The 21118-nt window shown below is 33.0% G+C and overlaps 1 protein-coding gene across 4 annotated transcripts in view; it reads right to left on the bottom strand.

The window, feature by feature from the left end:
• LOC125049997 (brain-specific angiogenesis inhibitor 1-associated protein 2) overlaps positions 1-21118 on the bottom strand; it is a 189838-nt gene that overhangs the window by 6355 nt on the left and 162365 nt on the right. For all 4 annotated transcript variants that reach the window (XM_047649585.1, XM_047649581.1, XM_047649583.1 and 1 more), the window contains 7 exons: positions 9078-9153; positions 4468-4560; positions 3786-3847; positions 3161-3232; positions 2855-2992; positions 1701-1766; positions 729-920 (listed from right to left, as the gene is read on the bottom strand). In XM_047649585.1, coding sequence (XP_047505541.1) covers positions 729-920; positions 1701-1766; positions 2855-2992; positions 3161-3232; positions 3786-3847; positions 4468-4560; positions 9078-9153 — 699 coding nt within the window. The remainder of the gene's footprint in view (positions 1-728; positions 921-1700; positions 1767-2854; positions 2993-3160; positions 3233-3785; positions 3848-4467; positions 4561-9077; positions 9154-21118) is intronic.

Below are 21118 nucleotides of genomic sequence, written 5' to 3'. Positions count from 1 at the left end.
ACAATTTTCACCTATTTTTTGAAGTGAAACTTCTTTGTCGGGGTTGGAAAAAAAATTATTTATTTTTTCGTTACGCGTCACATTTTTCGGTTACGCGCCATGTTGCTTTTTGAAGTCAAACTTCTTTATCGGCGTTGAATGAAAGTTCTTATTCGACGTATGGGAGAAATGTTGTAGCAAATCGTCACGTTTTTCGGTTACGCGCCATCTTTTTCTTGTCCCTACCACGGTTGATCCGAAGAGATTCGAAGCCATTAATAACAAAAATTTATAATAACGATGACAATGATAGTAATAATTCTATTACAATTAATGAAATTGTGTAATAATCTTAGTAGTAATAAGGTAAAATGAAATAATTGTATTTGTATTCTCATGTCTATGATAATAAAAGCCTTTTGTTAAACTTTATTTAACCAATTTCGTTGCATATAGTAGATAATTTTTTGAAAAATAAGGTCATAAAGAAGTTTCACTTCTTACGTGTGTACCTAGTACACGCACACATTTTTTTTCTTTCGTAAACCTTTCGTAAAAAACACCGTTTTATACGAAAGGCTAAAAGAAAATATATAAGCTAATAATTTTTAAATCAATAGATAATCCAATTTACTATTGATGTATTAGTTCATTTAAAATTACACATCAATAACTTTGAATTACATAATTATATTATTAACGCCGCCGTGGATGTTTCATAATTCATGTAATGTTTTTATGTTACTCACTCGCATTCTGCTGACAAACATGGCTTCAACATTCGGGGGCAAGTACTCCCTCGTCCTCGACACTTCGAGCCATTCCTCGAGGCCTGTGTTGTACGCATTAGCGCCAGCTGAGTGGTACGCAAGCCAATGCTTTGCCAGCGAACATTGGCGTTCCAGTACGAAACCGTAACGACGTCGCTCTTGAGTCATGGCCTGAAACAAAGCTTATAAGCATTACAAGTCTCTATTAGAGGTATTGTAGAACAAAAATAAAAGCAAGCAAAGTTGCTTGAGATTCATTTGTGAACTAAATAGTATAGTGGTATCATTTTTTGAAGTTACGTCTTAAGGCGCGTTATGAAAAATTGATGAGAGTGAAATTTTACGATGCGCGCGCACCGTGACACAAAATTAACAGAATGAAGTGAGTCGCGCATGTTGGCACGCACGCCGTCTCTGTTCACTGTGTATTTATATTTATAATATTTATCCGCATGCTTTGAGTTTCTACATTTAAAACACGTGTTTTTATTTTGTTTTCATTTTACAAGTGCGAATTGTATCTGTGCGTCTGAATTATAATCTGAAGTGATTAGTAAGTAATTGTAATTAGTATTTAAATCAATACTAATTAATATTAGAAAATAATAATACATATAATATTAATAAATATTTATTTATTTAATATTTCAAATGTAAACTGAACTCTATTGACTGTAATGACTCCTTTTCCAGTCTTTGATTATTTGATTGTAATTAATTATTTGCATGCTCAAAAACTATTTTGAATAATGCCAAAGAATTATAACTTTTTATTGGGCTATTCAATGGGCATAGATAAGGATTTGACAATTTTATCATGAAATATCATTAACTTGTGTTCTTATTTCTAAACACTTTTGAATGCTCAAACCTAAAATATACTAAGAAGCAGATTTTACTTAAACGCGGAACTTTTTAAATTCGCCTGGGTACTGGGTGAAAAGTACTTACATTCTTCAAACTTTGTTCGCAAAAGGCGTCTAATTTAGTTTTTTCTTCCTCCAGTATTTGCATGCTCTGAAACATAATAAAGAATATTATTCGCCGACACCTTGAATAGAGTAAAAAAAGTCAAAGTGATTCAAAAATAAAACAGTCTACGTAAAACATTACAATTATTTTTATTATTAAGCGCCAAATCGGCAACGCTACGCCACAGATAATTTAATTGTTTGTCCACAGATTCTAAAAATCGTAGAAAATTTGTCGTCTATTTTTTCTCTCAGATTTTTTCACTTATTATCTATATTTTTACTATAATAAATTAAAGGAAAGGGTACCTATTATACCGAATATTAAACGTCACAATTATTTTTTCTTTCTGACATCCTGATAACCAATTCGTAATTTGCCGCTTTTTAATTGAAATATATATAAATTTTTGCTAATTTGTAAAATAATTGAAAGTGATAATAATACTTCTATAGACATAATTTATTATTTTATGTTTATGATGGTGTAATAACCCACAGTATTTACTGACCTATTACAAAATATGACAACGTACTTAAATGGTTCACGATTTCATGTGGATGTTTCCATAGTAATACAAATTTACGTTAAATATGCTACAGGCATTGTCTATGGTGTGACGTCAGCGATACAAGCCCTTAATTACAATCTTAAGCCTTCCTTTAAGGTAAATCGTTTAATAAAGTTTCTTTATTAGATACTATTTAATGTCTAAGAAAGCTTTTTGATTTACCGCTCATTTAAATTTTAATCTATTTCTAAATGAGTAACTTTCTACGCCGGACGCCGTTCAAATAAACTTTAAGATGAGTTTCAGTTACATAAATAATAATGATTAAATTTCAATATTTCACTTATAAATTTAATTTGTAACGGAAATTTTGAATGATAGAACATTGATATGTATTACTGCACATATTAGTATTGCAAAATAAACAAATATAGTAGAAATAGTTCAGTTCAAAAACTTTTTTTTACTGAAACAGATCTGACTGTTTTTAATATTGAATTGAATCCTCCAGATACAGACACGTAAAATCCTTGAGCATGTGGTGCAGAGCTTTGAATAGTATCTATATTATCTATCTGTAATAATGATTAATTAAATCTGAAAAACATCTTGTTTAATTTACCTTCATTTCCTTGTCCATAGCGGAGCCAACTTTAGTAGCGTTCGTCTTCTTTTTTCGTTGCTTTTTAATTGTCGCTGCTGCTTTACTGTAACTCTCGGATCGTAGTTTGTGTTGTTGTAGAAATCTTTTTTGCTCCGACTGCGATAAAAAATATTAGATAAAATTGAATCATTAGTTCAGTATCAGTGTTATGAAATTTATATAAATATATAATATAATTAGAACCCTCTGATTTAATTTAATTCAGTTTGTTAGCATAACATAGATACACTTTTTTTTTATTTCTTATACTATTTAAAACCGTACCTGCACCACTTTTGTGTCCTTCTCCAAATTAGTTTCTAAGGGCACCAGTAAGTCGACGTAGAATGCTTTCAACTGTAACAAACAAATAAATTAAGATTATCGCTTTCGCGCAAATAAAAAATGAGAAAGTTTTTTACGACAGATGTTTTATGAGGAATTTGTAAAGAAAAATGTCGATCTTATTTTCCTCCTAAATTTGTTTAATTGGTATGTATTGCTTGTTGGTTTAGAAGTTTGACTGTATATATAACAAGAGTTTGAATCCCGAATCTCTGTTCAAATCGATATACGAAGCTATCTATCATACACTGATCTCGCACAGCAACCGTTTTAGATAGATATTTCTAATAGGATCGTTTGGTTTGAGTGGTATTAAAGAGAGGGCAACAAAGTGTAAATACATACGTATGAACTCAAATATCACCCCAGTAGTAGGTCACTTTTAGATGAGCCGCCATAGCTGAATCCTTCTAGTTAAAACTTTTATCTTCCTTTTGGATCACACTAATTAAATACATCTAAACTCATATACATATATAGGTGACACTATACATTAAGACCTCTTTGATCATCAATGTCACTAGTCTATTATAAATGAATGGAATGGAAAACTCTCTATACTTACAATGTTCATTTGTTGATCTTGTATTTCCCGGTACACTTCAACGACCTTCATTAGAGCGGTTCCTGCAAGTTTTTTATCGATTATAATATCTTTTATATACAGTAGGAATGTTTGTGTTTTTACAAGTCTTTAAAGAGACAACTTAAATTCCATATGCGTAACATATCTCAATGATTCGGTAAAGAATGTATGGAAATGGAGTAAAGAATAAACACAGATTCATAATAGATAAATAGTTACTGTTAGTTGCGTTTTTTAAAGAAAAATCTATGGTAATTTTAAGATTATTTATGATTGGAAAATTCACACTAATTGACCTAGTCCCATGCTAAGCTGGTGAAGCTTGTGTTATTGGTACTAGGCAACGGATATACATACATATTATAGATAGACATATAAATACATATTTAAACACCCAAGACCTAAGCACAACACCAAATGCTCATCACATCGATGTTTGTCTCAGCCGGGGATCGAACCCGGTACCCATGGATTCACAGTCAGTGGTACTAACCACTAGACCAATGAGCCGTCGTGATTTTGAATACAATAACCAGGTTCGTGGCAACTTGGTAACGTATATAGCGAATAGTCTGGAGACCAGGATCGATTTCAGACGAAACATTTATTTTTAGGTGAAAAAGCGGGTGATTTGTATAATTTCATTAAGTATGTCACTCACCAATATCAGCACATCCACCCCACGTTCCCTGCTGAGCCTGACGCCCCAACTTGCCGACAGCATCCACATACATACGCGACGCCGCTGCTGCGCCTGTAACATACATTTCCATCATCTTCTGTAAATCCTCTAATAACTATATATACAGAGATAATATAGTAAGAGAACACGATTTCATTTGTTTAATTAGAATGGCAACACCACGCAATATCATAGACATCTTACGGCTTGTAAATTGTCATTGTGTCAAAGTCAATTTATCAGTAGTGCGTTGGACCGATCGCTGAATTCAGTTCCTCTCTGACCTATTAAAAAATAAAATTCAAATCTAGGACGACGATAGTGATGACTATCTGACTAATATTAAAACGAATTTGCAACATATATATGTACTAGCTGACCCGGCAAACGTTTGTTTTGCCATGTATATTATTTGTAGGAAACCTTTTTTTAGTTCAATAAAAATAACTATCTACAATAATATAAAATGGGGGTTGATCGTAGAGGGGTAACAATTAGGGGTTTTATGTATTTTTGTATGCTGTTTAAAAAAAAATCTAACACCCCTTATCACTTAGGGGGTTGTGTAAAAAATTCATAAGAATTGGTCGAGCCATTTCGCAGGAGTATGGGAACGAACATTGTGACACGAGAATTTTATATATACCTAGAGATAATATTGGTTATTAATAGATATAATAATTACTTTTTATCTTAAAGGGTAGGTTTCAACATAAAGCGATGAAAGGATTAATAGCTCGTTTATCAACCCTTAAGCCCTAAGGATTTAATTTCCCGAAAGTTCTCCAATCTTACAAATGCTATCAAGTATTTAATATTATACTTTTTACAAGTCTCTATAATTAAGCTTTTTAAGCGACTAGGCGCGCAGTAACAGCCTTGCGATTCTGTAATTTATTTTTCGAACTCACACAGCGGTTTTCACAGCGGCGGTCGCGCTCAAATCAGTCGTAAAGCGGTAATTTTGTGATTTGGTATTCTGACAAGGTGGGAGCTTGTAGTTTATTGTTTATAAGAATGCCAAATCGTAAAATGACAGCTGTGTGAGTTCGAAAAGTGAGTTACAGAAACCGTTACGTAATTGTAAATACACTTGCAAACCCACCTCCCAGACCGATATCCTATAATTTTTACAAGTAGATGATCGTTAAACAACCGTTAACTCAACTCCGTGGCTAAACGAATTTACAAAGTTACGACGCAGTATAAATTATGTAAGTGTTTAAAATTGGAACGACAATGCTTTGTCTCATAAAAATTCAGCTCGACACAATTAAATGGTAATAGATCTCTTAAAAGTGAGTAAACAAGACATTCAGAGTATTACACAATGGGTGACTTTATTGCGCCCGGCATAATACTTCAGATAAGCCATGGAGACAATTTGGCACAACCTATGCCCCAGTTTCACAGCCAAACAAGCACACTACGCTCTGGTTTTGCATGTATATTGGGCACCCATTTGGCTTTGTACATTATTTTTGTCGTTACTAAACAATTAAGGTTAACACATAGTATCGTCTTTTATTCACATAACCTTTAAACATTTAATCGGACAAAATAGTCAAGGCAAAATACAAAATACCATCCGTATCACCTCGACGTCCGTCGTTCCACAACAGAGCGTTTTCTAAGGCAGTTTTTGCCGCGCACCACCACTATGTGGAACCAGCTGCCCACAGAAGTATTTCCGAACCAATTCGACTTAGGGTCCTTCAAGAAAAGAGCGTACCAATTCTTGAAAGGCCGGCAACGCACTTGCGAGCCTTCTGGCATTGTGAGTGTCCATGGACGGCGGTATCACTTAACATCAGGTGAGCCTCCTGCCCGTTTGCCTCCTATTACATAAAAAAAAAAAAAACAATTTTTACCGGATTGAAGTAATGTATCTACAATTACGCTTTACGCTGTAAAGAACGCGAAACGTCGGTTAAATTTAAAGAAAATGTAAAATAATTGAAAATACATAACTTGATTCCGGTAAAAAATTGTTTTATTAAATTAAGGTTTACTTGAAATAATATACTCATTTGTTACTGTTTGACAAATTCGGCTAAAACACTGGGACTTTCGAATACGTAGCAAGCCCCGTATTTATTTTGTATCGAACATTTTAACGCGTAAAAAAGTAGCTATGAAAAGTTACCTAGCGTCTGCTATACAGCGTTCAGTAAAAAATGTCATCTCAGTGCTGTAATTAAAAGGTATTTTCAGCCAATCTGGGATGTGATTGCTTGGCTCCATAAGTTTAAGATACATGTAATATTATGTATAATGTAAAAATATGTTTTTAACTCTTTAGTATATAAGGATTTTAAAGAAATGAATACCGTGGTGTAGCCTTTCAGGCATAAAAGCTTTTTTGGTGTTTTCGTTACTTTCAGTTTATTTAAAATGTTCAAGCAATAATAATTAGGAGTGTAATAGGCTTTTAAAAAAAAACAATCGTTATCTATTAACGTTCGTTATCGTTTGACCATCTGTTAATAACGTTTGCAGAGCTCGTGTCAATTAACGAAAATATGTCGGAAGTTTTAGTTTCGTCCTATTAAAATTTCGCAGTACATTTTAATTGAAACATTAATTAAGATTCTATTTACGCATTTAACGGTCATTATTTTTTGTGCAATCTTTACATAAAGAGAAAACATTTTTATTATATATTCCTCGTAGCGACGCCATTAAAGTCACGAGTTAGAATATTTTAAGCTTAAGTACAATATAAAAGACAGCACTTAAAGTGGAAATTTTTATACGACGCAAAATTTTAAGAGGAATTTTTCTATGGATATATAATACTATTAAGATATTTTATTTTGTGATCACTTTGTCAAATCCTTAAAATAAGTCCAGACCAATAATCACTTTATTTTGTCTATTGATCTGCTATCTAAAGACTATTAAGTATGAGGGTGTGCAAATTCGAAGTTTAACCAATTCAAAAGAGCATTAAAGATCAATGTCATAATAATAATAATTTATTTCATAATATTGAGACTAAAATAAGGACGGCTGTATGATGGCGATGTATCTCGTTCGTATATATTAAGTATCTCATATAAAAATATTTTTTTGTAATGGGAAATAAAGTTCTTAATAAACATAAACATAATCTCGGCGTTAGTTGAGGACAGTTCGAATCCCGGTGAATTAAGCTAGGGTTGGTTAATGGAAATTTAATTCAGCTTTAGCTGTAGCCCTCAAGTAAAAAAGTTCAAAAAAGCCCTAAACAAGTATTTCGCCTTTAGGCCAATGAAAGAGCAATGAGAGACTTTAGCGCTCCTCTCAACCCTGAGATCGGGCGTTCTTTCACGGCTGAGCACCAATGGATTTTTATTTTTAATTTACCACCACTCGTACGATGAAGGTCAACATTGCGAGGAGACCGTCATGCCTTCGACCGCCTGATCAACATACAAAGAAATCTGAGGCCCAGACCTTAAAGGTTTATTGTCAGGTTACTGGACCTTAAAATTATTTAAACTTCGGTAGTGTGTGTGTAATGTAGTGTGGACTGAGTTCCCGGACTTAGACGCCAATTTGGTATGTTGTGCTGTAAGGCACCTAGCTACTTCCAGAAGATATTTTGAATTCGGTATAAAATTTATTGGAATGGCCGTTAGACTAGATTCCTAAAAATCCATTTTTATGTTATACTTAAACAAGGTACAGTTTTCTTATTACAAGCCTTTAACAATCTTGTTCACATTTTCATTTACAATTTTGACATTGTGTAACACACTGTATACGACAATATAAAATATATTATTTAAAAGACCGGACCTTTATTACACTTCTATCCAGAAAAGATCTCCCCAAATATCTCAATAACAATTAGTACTGGAATTAAATATTTATGATATTTAATGGAAATAAGTTAGTCGCAAAGTGTAACAGTCTTGTTCGAAGTGGATTTTCCTTAAATAACTCTGTTATGATTTAATTATTCTGTAATCAAGGTAAGTACTTTATTTATTATTAATATAATAATCGATAGACGGTAAAAAGTTTTTTTGGTAACTTTTCCTTTCATGAACTATATTTTTTTAAATATTTTGTTACAGTAAGAAAATGTATCATTGAGTCAATACAAATGTGTTCGCCCATCCATGGGGTCTCAAACCCTAATGTGTTAAGATTTGTATGTATTAAAGTGCTTTCGACATCAAAACAGATTTTGTTGCAATAGTTTATTGTTTTTTTTATAATAAGGTTGATATATTTTTGCAGCAGCTATTTTTGTGTTGCCATAGTGGCTTCAGCGTGCGGCTCTCATCCCTGAAGTCGTAGGTTCGATTCCCGGCTGTGCACCAATGGCCTTTCCATCTATGTGCGCATTTAACATTCGCTCGAACGGTGAAGGAAAACATCGTAAGGGAATCGGATTGCCTTAGACCCAAAAAGTCGACGGCGTTCATGAAGTAGATACAGAAATCTGAGGCCCAAACCTAACAAGTTTTTAGGGCCACTGATTTATTTATTAAATATATTTTAACGTAATCTTAATGTTGTATAAATTTATATTAAATGTGTTAACCTTGTAAATATTTACAGAAGTATTTTTTAATAATACATCTAAAATTACATACCATGTAAAGCTTTTAAATACGCCTTTCCAGCTGTTATCATCTGACGAGCACCTGGATTGAATTTGTCCAGGATATTCTGAAACAAAGAAACGCAATTAATATTAATTATCTACTTTCAAAGTCTTTGTAATCCAGTTATACAAAAGGTTTCTTCGAGAAGAGTGTCACTCGAATATGGGCATTACGAACTTATAGTTAAGATTTAATATCAGGTATCTTTGTCTTTTTCTAATGAAGGAGATTCCGTTACCATTGCCGGCCCTATAAATCCCAATAGAGCATAGGTAGGTTATTTTTAAGTCTGTTTTACGCTTTTTATGAACATCTTTTGTGTGTCTTCTTAATTAAATATTCTTTCCGCGGAATTAAACTCAGGACTTCGTAAAATAATTGTACCAGGAGGCAAACGGGCAGGAGGCTCACCTGATGTTAAGTGATACCTCGCAAATGCGTTGCAGGTCTTTTAAGAAATTGTACGCTCTTTTCTTCAAGGACCCTTAGTTCTCGAGTTGGTTCGTAAATACTTCAGTGGATAGCTGGTTCCACATAGTGGTGGTGCGCGACAATAATTGCCTTAAGAAACGCTCAGTTGTGGAATGGCGGACGTCAAACTGATACGGATGGTATTATATATTGTGACTTGACGTCCGTTGGTGAAATTTAGTCCGAACAACTCCTCTGAACACTCTCCCGGTGATGTTTTGATTAGACTAGTGTGTCTTTAAACTATGCATTCTAAATAAAAGCATCTTAAAGCCGTTTTAAGTAGTGCTTCTCACTCGTAAGTGGTGGATCTCTGAGCAACAGCCAGCAATAGTAGCGGTTTCCCGTGTGCGGTTAATCGGTACTGGAGGTCCAACCTCTCTAACATTACCGTAAGGAAATAGGTATCGGGTAATTGTAAATAAAGTCAATAGGGTAATATTAAAATGAAATATCTAAGGTGGGCTAAAAAGTTCATAGGCCAACATAGAAAACATATTTTTTATGCAATTTGATTATTCAAAATAGCCTACGAGAGCTATACAATGATTTTAGGGGTCATAAAAATTTTCGATACCATTCATATAGCTATATGGCTTTAGTTTGAAAATAGGCTTCTGCTTCGGCGAGCATTCTCTTGAGGTGATTCTGTTTACCTCTTTAGCAGCGCAAAATTTCTGTCCAACAAGCATTCTCTTGAGATCTGAGAAGGTCTCTTGTTATGTGCTTGTTATTATCACTACGTCTTACACACCGACTTACTTAGTAGAAAGCCTAATGAAATTTCCATAGAAAACATACCAATCATTGCTTTAAAGTAGCGTGTTATTGGTTATAGAATTTCAAAGTAAATATCCTTGTTTATCATAGGAACAAAACATGTTGTTAGGAATCCATTGGTAACTTAATGAAATAGAAAATTATATCTCCAATATTTATGCGGCAGTATTTCATAAGATGATAGCTGAACAAAAACAAATAAATTGCGGTCAGTGCGTAAGCGACACGTCATTTTAGATGTAATGTAGATAGTCGGACGTTTAATATAACTCAGGATTACAATCAGCGGGTATGGTATGATATTAAATTATAATTCTATTCCTATTTCTGAAGTTTTGAAATGTGGAATTTTTACTGTTATTTAGCCATATTAGGAGCATAGGAGTCGACCCAGCAAAAGGGTTGAAGGAGGCCTACGCTATTATGGGCCTATTATGGGGCTTTAAAAACTAGACTAAGAACTTGTATTATAATTATTATTCTAAGCCAGAGAAGGAAGAGAGGAGACAGATAACTGTTTAGGTATTTGATACATAAATACTCCTCCTCCATAATATTTAGTCTAAGATTTGAAGACGAGCGCAAAGTATTCCTCTGAAACTTCTATAAAAATCGTATTCGATTTGACATTCGAGAATCATAGATCAGTCTCTACTCTGAATCTTATGGTTAAATATGTGTGGAGCTACAAGTAGATGTTACGTCATTAATAATAATAATTATTATTTTTTGTCAGGTAAGGCCCATAATAACATGAATTATATAGTGGCAACACAGTACATAAATAAGTTATGTTTTTGTTATTGTATTATAAATTTAATAATACCTGTCAAATTCTAGGTCAAAAGTATGACGAGAGAGACTAGGCAAAGAATGTTTGTCAAATTCAAAAACTGTTCGACTAATTTAATAGACAAGAGTTCCAATTTACACATTTCATTAATTCTAAAAAGCCATTTTGTAGAATGTCGATAAATTTACGCATTTAACAAAATCTTTGTTTTATGAATAATTCATAGAAGGACATAAAAGGATGTAAAAAACTCGTTGAACTAAATTCAATTAATTCCAATGTTTTCATGGTATAATCTAGAAATAAATAAAGCCTAGTACGTGGCCTGAGTTGGAGAAAACGAGGGCTTAGACCGTAAATAGACGTCAGTGTTGGAATGTAGCCTTTCAAGGATGCTAACCTCGCCGAGGTGTGGCAAAGTGCCGCGGCATTCCGTTGTAAATACTACTTTGAGCTACTTCTTCCAACCCAAATGCGTAATCACCTAATACGTGTAAGACGTATACGTTACATTACTAAATCCTTCTAAATTTAAATCTAGACCTCGATTTACGTAACATAAAATTACGTTAAATTCGACATCTATATCAATTCAAGTGCCAAGGAATAAGGCCAGAATCGGGTGTAAGCCGTTAACGTACCGAAAGGCATAAATACGACAGAAACAGGACCGAAAGTGAGATTTCCGCGTCCTAATCCATAGGTTATTGCCGCATTACAAAAAGCCAATGCATTCTCCCTTTTACCCCAATATCGCTGGCTCGAGCCGAATACGTGCTAATGTTTTTTACGACCTCGTGAACTTAAAACTGCGTGTGTAGGTGTACGCACGACTTTGCACGCTCTTTCGTCATATCATGCTTTTGTTCAGTTCTTTACAAAATCTGGGTCTTTTGAATCGACAACTTTAATGGTACTAGAGCATTTCAGTTGAAATGTTCGATGTCATATTTATCTTAAGATTCAAAGGCGTTAAGTCACAATAGTTTTGTTTAAGTTATAATAAAAGATTAATGTTTATAATTTGAATAGACCAGTAATTTATTTATTTATTTAGGTAACTAAACAGATACATCACTATACATAAAAGATAAAATAAATGTAAAACATAAAGTAAATAGACACATTGGACATATCCACAAAAAAAGTTTCACTAATAAAAAATACAATACAAAATAAAACATGACAGCACAAAATTTAACACTAAACTAGCAGCTATAAAAAAAAACAAGGAAGATACAAAGCTTAAGACATTAATCTAAGAAATGTAATTCAGACATTACTTAAGTAAATAGATTGGGCAATGAAAGTTAACGAAATATATAATAATTGCTTTAATATAACCTGTTTATGTACTTACAATACTTGGCTGATAGTGACAAGCTACTATAATATTGATTGGATGCTAAAATATTTAAGTCTAAGACATTTGGGGATATCTGTCTCAATCTTCACGTTTGGCTCGTTCAATTCTAGACGATGACTGAAATATATGGCCGCTCCGTCGGGGCGGACAAAAAGTAATATTTCACAGGAATCAGACGTATTCTTTAAACTACCGATACCGTGGGTTACGCCGAAGCATAAACCTTAGGGGAGAATTGCTATTCAACAAGGTGTGAAAGATGAGCACTTATAATAATTGGCTGGCGTTAAAATCATGCTTTGGAATAGTCTAGTACAAAACATCTCGATTGTGGTAAAAGTAGTCATTTCTAGGACGTGTTATTTTTATAATTTTTACTAGCTGATCCGGCAAACGTCGTTTTGCCATGTATATCATATATATAAAAAATAGGGGTTGATTGTTGAGGGGTTGTATGTATTTTTTAACGCTGTATCACAAAAAATAAAAGAAATAAAATTTATCTAAAAATTAAAAAAATATATATTTAGGGGTGGACTTACCCTTAACATTTAAGGGGATGAAAAAATACATGTTGTCCGATTCTCAGACATACCCAATATGCACACAAAATTTCATGAGAATCGGTCAAGCCGTTTCGGAGGAATTTAACTACAAACACCGCGACACGAGAATTTTATATATTAGATTGCAAATTTGCCTTTTTACTTGATGTAATATTTTAGAATTATATGAGGTGAATATGTGTATATGTACCTATGGTAGTGTGGGTGTGGCCAATTTTTTCTTACAATAAACTTCACAAAAGAGAGTAGTACTTTATATGAATTACAATCTAGCCTCTAGCCTATACAATAATTATGGCTAATCAGTAATATTATGTTAACTTAAATTTCTACAAGAATTAATAGCTTTAACTAAGGTATCATTATCAGTATTAGTGTTCTATGATGTGTTGACACTATCGCACTTGCACTTATATTCACTACAGTATTTTTAGTAACTAAAGGTTTAGTTCTCTTTAGGCGTCTTTTTTTTTTAAGACAATTCTTTCTTTGACCTAGTCCCATGCTAAGCTGGTGAAGCTTGTGTTATGGGTACTAGGTAACGGATATACATACATATAATAGATAGATAGACATATAAATACATATTTAAACACCCAAGACCTAAACACAACACCAAATGCTCATCACATCGATGTTCGTCTCAACCGGGGATCGAACCCGGGACCCATGGATTCGCAGTCAGGGGTACTAACCACTAGACCAATGAGTCGTTTAAACCTGTTGTATCAAGGGTTGCCTCAGCGGCTAATTTAAAGCATAATTTTAAACAAGAACGTATCTACTTTAGATACAGATAATTGTGAAGTGCTGAATAAAATTATGTTTGCATAAATTTTTTATTACACTAAATTACAGTATACAGCTACCTTTTAATGTTATATTCACGGACTATAATTACATCAAACTTTAAACGTATTAAATCTAGGCCATGTCTACTTGACACAAAGTGTATCTTCCGTTCGATTCTAAGCGAAAATAATTTACATTTACCTTTGAACCATAACGGGGCTTCTAACAAGTTTTTTTAGGTTTATTGTATCTCATAATAATAATTGCAAGAGTATGGTACAAAAATGTGTAAGTTCGCATATTCTGCCACACACAATGGCGCGAAATTTTGTCTTTAAATTAATTTTACATTATTACTCATATGAATTGGTCAGTTCTTATATTATAAGTATCGTACATACCATATCATACGTTATTAAATTTATATCAACTACGGTGTCTCACGCAAATAAACATTTATTGAATAATACATTTTTCCGAAAGTAATAAACCAAGTCGATTTTTAAAGACTCTAGTCGGAAGATCTTTTAATTCTTTTGGTAAATTATTGTGAATAATGGCCATAAATAAACAATATAAAATGTTTGTCATATTGTAATGGCGTAATATAGTGAGGGATAACTTGGTCCATCCTTACAAAGCTCTTATTGCAAACTAACAGATCCTAAAGTTATCCGGGCGGTTTCCATCCTCTTTATTTGTAGGGCACGTAGGGAACGACATTTGGTGCGGAATTGCCTCGGGCAGACTTCGTGACGCTCGCCACCCTTCCCTTGTCTTCCTAATGTCTTACGCACGCGGTCAATATTTTTTGTGACAACAAAGTAAATTATAAAGAGTACTTGTTTCGCTTAGTTACGTTTAAATGTAGAAATGTTTTAAGCTTTAAAAACCATTGGAAGTTTAGTCTGAATTATGTCATTCTACTGAAGTTACCCTTTTTTTGGCGCGTTAGGAAAAAAATTATGAGAGTTAATTTTTACGATGCGCGCGCACACCGTCACAAAAAACCGACACCGTGAATATCTGTTCAAACGTCGGTAGAACAGTCTGCGCCGCTAGTTGGCGCTTGCTCTATTTTATCGACAAGTTGCATTGTCTGTCATGGCGTAGTGTTTTTCAGAGTAAATAATAATGATTTCTACACGAGAAAACCCGTTCTAATGCGATAAAAAACATAGTGTTTATTGGATAGATCATGATTAGTATATATTATATCGTTTCGATTGGAAGCGACCATTAAAATGTACAAGAAAACTGCCCTAAAGTGCTGGAAGAAAATTATTACGCCAAAGAAGTATAACTTCAATGCGTGTACATAAGTACACACACGTTTATTATTACATTGTTAGGAGTATGAGATCTAAGAACAATCTTAACTTGTCTTATATACAAGCCAAGACTATACATTTTTCTCGTTCAGGCTTTATTAGTTTTAAAAGATGCAGGCTCTCTCTTCAAAAGTTACATTGCATTCATTCGTTACGTAGCAATAATATTTCATTTTTTGCTTATATTTGTACGCGAGTGGTTAATATAGAGCAAAACTAAAATCCTCTATTATTTAAAGCACAATAAACCTATTGTCCCCATAAACAATAACATAACAAACATTTTATACCTAGAATTTTAAATATCTAGAAATATAAAAAAGGCACTTATTCTTAGATTAATGAAAATAAAATACCATTTAAATTGGGCTTTTCAGGCGGTAAAACTGCCTTATACAAAGTTTTAAATGAACACATTTCCATCAATAATTTAAATATAAAAGCCGCATAAAGGATCTTAAAAGAAATATATTCAACCAAACAATAGCATCTGCTTGAGGCTAAACTATAAAATTTCAGCACAATCTTTGCTTAAGGTAATGTATAAATACATCAACGAAAAGAAGGATCCAAGGATTAAGCTAAACAGGCTTATGCGACCCACTTTGAATGTTAAATTACTTTCATAAAGGCACACATTTGACCTTGTTTCGCTGAAAGTAACGTATGAAATATAAACACAGTGAGACGGTGCAACCTGCATGAGATGTTTGGTGAACACTTGTTGCCACTCGACACTGCTTCGCAACTTTGTTTTCAAAAATTCATAAATAGAATATTAGAATTTAATTTATAATTCCACATTAAGCGTTCTTTACACTCAATTACACAGCGTTTAATTGAGTTAAAAATGAAATAGGTTTTCAAAATACAAGTTGCTTTAATTTAAAGCCACATATGTAATGATATATACATACATATGTAATGATAGTCACAAATATATTTAATTAACATAAATGGTTAACATTTCATTTTACGATTGTTTCGTACGTTTGGTGTCCATCGTCCATCCATAATCGTAGAATAGTGACGGATCTGACAAATAGTAAACTTTACAGGGCAGCCATTTTAAAAATAATTTAATCATTGTAGTTTTTTGTCATAACTTTTTTATTTCATATTCTTTACATATGTACAAGCAAACAAAAGGGTTTGTTTTGAAACAAAATAAAAATAATAACATTAAATTACACAGTTTTCTAGAAAGTCACATGCTTCTTTGAGCTTCTATCAAATCCGTCACTTTACCGACTGATTAATTTGAAATTTAAAACACATGGATATTTTTTTAATGTAGCCGTAATATTTAGTAAATGTGGTATCCAAATATGATAAAAAGTGGATTTTGAATTGTGATCGTGACGATCTGGTACTAACAATGAGTACTGTGGTCACTTCCAGAGTTGTCTTTGAGAACGTAGAGTAGGGTCTTCTTTTTCTTTGTCCTAACTGAATAGAATCTACAAATTTATAAACATTTTTCCTTTTTTCACACCGTCGCAGTTGAAAACTAACGCCACGATTTATACTAGTGAAATAAACAAACAGTGCAGTTTATAGTAGTTTATAAAAGGTAAAATCAAATAAAAGAATCGGGAATCTCAGTAAGGCGTGGAAGCAGATTTCTGATACCTCTCCGAGAGAAAATGTCGTTTGTTATGCAGAACTCTAAATTCTCTGTAAAATCTCATTTCCATTCATTGTTACGCTTTGCTGTATTGTACATTTTATTTAAAAAAGACATAAACAGACTATCAAATATACAAAGTAAACGATACTCATAGAAAATTGTAGTTAGCTTTGTGCCATCATTCATGCCAAGTTAAATTTAAAGCTATAATTTAATATGATTTACAACTAAGAAAATGTTCTATAAATTCAAAAAATCATTTATTCATTTAGATTTTACACTTGTGAACGTCAATAAGGAAATACATATTAAATGCTTAATTTACTGCCAGTTCTCAAATCAAGGGCGTAAAGCAGACGAGAAGAACTGGCAATGAACCTGTTTTTTGTTTTACAAAATGTTTGTAAGGAGCTGCAACCATTACACTATGTTTAATAGTTAATAAATAATTAAAAAAACAAAGATTTGTCTTCTATCAGCAGTAGGCATAGTGAAATAGGAGCACACACTTCCATTCTCGTGGGAACAACACGCAAAAACATAGTCGAAATAAGTAATATCACCTATAAAGTTTGCTCTAACTCATAAACTGAATAGTCTATTCATATCACTCCCAATTAAGAAAATCGCGTCAAATTCTTAACTTCCTGCTATTTTTGGAGAAGCTCAAAAATACTCACATTGAAAATAAATTTGTGACAAAATATGTCATCATCGATCCCGACGTCTTTCAACTGAACATTTTTTAAAGTACTTTTTGACGCATCACCTATATGGAACCAGCTGCCAAATGAAGTATTTCCGAACCAATTCAACTTATGGTCCTTCAAGAAAAGACGGTAACAATTTTTTAAAAGGCAACCCTCTTGCTATAACTCTTAAGTGTCAGATCATCAGATGAGCCCCCTTGTGCTATAAAAAATATCATAATATGTTTGAAGGCGAAAGTAGTAATTCTTTACCTCGAAGCAAATTTTAATGTAATCACGGCGTGCAATTTGTTACCGATTCAACAATGCATCTTAACTTTGGAGGAAAATAAAAGCGTCCCTCTTAAGTTCGCTAAATGAAGTTGACTACAAAAGGCTGGGCTGGCGTAATTCAAATGAACGGAGACCGCCTGCTCGCCGCTTCGATTGCGTACTTTGAAAAGTTTAATTTTTACACAACTTTGAGCAGACTGAAGTAGCCAAGTTTCGATTCTTTAATTATTTAATAACGTTCTTTGGTTTGAGTTTTTATTAAATGTAGGATTGTAAACGTGTCGGTTATTGAGTTTATTTCGATTTGTTTTACGTTGACTTGATAAAAATAAAGATCACTAGTAAGATCAAGTAAGCAGAAACACTGAAGTAAAAAAAAACAGTGCCACTACAACATTTTTATTAAATTTATTTTATTGATTCTTATAAGCTTAACCCAAAAAAATGATACACAAAAGGGTAAAGATACAAGGAAGAAGTGGCTATTTGATAACTTCTTCGTTCCTTTAATCGTCGTCGTTCGTCTAAGATTTTTGTATCTGTTTCGTAATCATTTATTCTTAATACGCTAGTAGGCGCTCAGTCTTCTGTGTCGGTCAAGATTCGTCGATTTTTGGGTCTAAGGCTTTTACAATGTTTTTATTTGCCGTATAAGCGTTAAAGCGCACTAAGAAAGAAACATTACATGCGTAACTCGAACGCGAACGTAAGTGTTAATAATTTTAAAAACATTAAAGATCCTATCTGCGGTCGGTACACAGAGTTGCTCATTCAAAGCTAACATTAAATTTTTATTAAATTAGAAAGTGTCAGTTAGTTTTTTTAGTTAGTTGTCAGTTTGCGGAGACAGTGTTCGGGGTATTCGCTACAGTAAAAAACTTTATAACATCCCAGACGACGCCAACATCGTCCAATTCATAAAGTGCAACAGGCTCAAGTGGCTGGGATATGTGCACCGAATGGCGAACGACAGAAACCAAGTCCTTACTGAACTCACATCTTCAGCACAAGAGAAAACCCGGTAGACCGAGGCTACGTTGGTGGGATGGAGTTGTCAAGGACCTCAAAACAATAGGGGTTCGTAATTGGACGCGGGAAGCACTGAATAGATTGCAATGGCGAAGTGGCTGTGAAAAGGGGCTGTATAACCATTGATGGTGATGATGATGAAAGAAAGTGTCTGCGATATATCTTCTAATTATTGTATTTCGTAGTTCCGTTCTGTAAATTTATATTACCCTACCGTTGGAGTTACGTCTATTAAGAAATATGTAATTATTAGTAGGTACATTAAATAGGAAATCCTTGAAGCCACACATATACATCTATGTATTGTAATAGTTCCAAGGTTAACTACATATTTCACGAGTCAATAAATATAATGCTCGAATAATAATTACACTCCTCTAACAATATGTTTTCGCTGTTCTTACAAATTGGACAGGAAACTATTGTTTTCGATACAGATGTTTTGTTATTCTTATTGAAAATATTTTAGCTTTATTCTTAAGGGTTTAGTGGCACATCCACCATTGGCGCAATAATGTACATAAGTAAACCCCGTATGCCTAGCACGTTAAGCGCGAAGCAAGAATGCCAAAACTTCTTTCTGTTTGTAAAATCTAGTTATTAATATAAGATTTATCTTTAAGGAAATACCAACCACGTAAAGCAACAAACAAAATTCAAGTATAAAGCAATCCTTAATAGTTAAATTACCAATTAGTTAATAATTTTAATCAATATCCTAGCTTGAACCAATCTTTACAAAAACTTAACGAAAATCAACTAAACAATGACCGCTGAATCGCGCCACGAACACACTCGGACAAACATTATTAACATTATTATTAGTGTATGTATTTGTGTAATTAACACAAAACACAATGATAATTAACACGTCAGAAACTTGACGTGTGTGTTAAGAAGTACGTTCGTACATGGTACAAAGTATGAATATTTGATTGAATTTTTAAAGCGTTAACAGAAAAAAATAAATAAATCTAAAGGTTCGTCACTAATAAATAATCTAAAATGGTTTTTAAAGTCTTGTGAAATAGCATATGACTGCATTTGTATATATTAGGATGTTTGTAACATTGCAACTAAATAAAACTGCTAAAAAAATCAGTATCATTCCAGTCCAACAAAATCGCTGTAATTATCTTCTTTTTCTTCACAAAGTAAACATAATTTTGGTATAAACGATATAATACTTTAGTTACCTTTTAATGAGTTAAATAATTAATTTCGTCTGAATAAAATAATATCCCAGAATTTTTGGATTTTGTTAATTTTAAACGTTTTAATACTTAACGAGAAGATAAGTATCTGTTGTTACTATTAATTTCTTTATTACTAAAACAAAATATTTAAAGTCATATAATGTAGTTTTTAAGTAGTCATACAATTTGTTAGTAATTTGTATGTAATAGATGAAGTGGGAATCACAATTTGTAACGAAGGCTAAGTTATTTTGTTTTTTGCAATCTAAATAACGAAATAACTGGTTGTTCTAGTTTACATATGGCAGGTATTTTTAGAAGTTATTTGGGTTTTCCCAGAAAAGGCGATTGTTTTTATAAATGTAACCTTGCAGTCTAAATACCTATGTTTTTTTGCGGTCATACTACATAATATGAATATATGTTTAAATGTAATTGTAATGTTGTTGTATGTTTATAAATATTATGGTTATATACTAGGGTTTAACCATAATATTCACGAAGAAATTGTCTATATACACATAATAATAATGATATATAATTAAACTAAGAGTCGAAAATATCAGAAAACCTTGGTGCCTGAAGTGCCACACCACAAGTTCATTTTCCTAAGAACTAAATAGCTAAGAAAAACTAAAAAAAATACTATTAAAGAAAACTTTTTTTACATTTATGTTTCTGGATTATCAAAGCCAAGACGATCAACAAACTATAAGTTCTCGTAAAACGTATTTTAAATAAATCAGTGGCACTACAACCTTTTTAGGTCTGGGTCTCAGATTTCTGTATCTGTTTTATGATCATTTGTGAATCTAATAGTGATCAGCCTCGTGTGCCTGACGCACGCCGTCGACTTATGGGTCTAAGTCAAGCCGGTTTCCTCTCGATGTTATTCCTCCTTCACCGTTCGAGCGAATGTTAAATGCGCACATAGAAAGCAAGTCCATTCGTGCACAGCCGGGGATCGAAATTGCGACCTCATGGATGAGAGTCGCACGCTGAAGCTTAGTAGCTTAGTTTTCCCATCGACTTCAGAAAAATAAGAAGATTTAGACAACGATTAGAATGTTTTGGAGTTTACTCCTTAAGAAA

This window comes from Pieris napi, chromosome 5, assembly GCF_905475465.1.
Source record: "Pieris napi chromosome 5, ilPieNapi1.2, whole genome shotgun sequence".
NCBI lineage: Eukaryota > Metazoa > Arthropoda > Insecta > Lepidoptera > Pieridae > Pieris > Pieris napi.
This window is presented reverse-complemented; position numbering and strand designations above follow the sequence as displayed.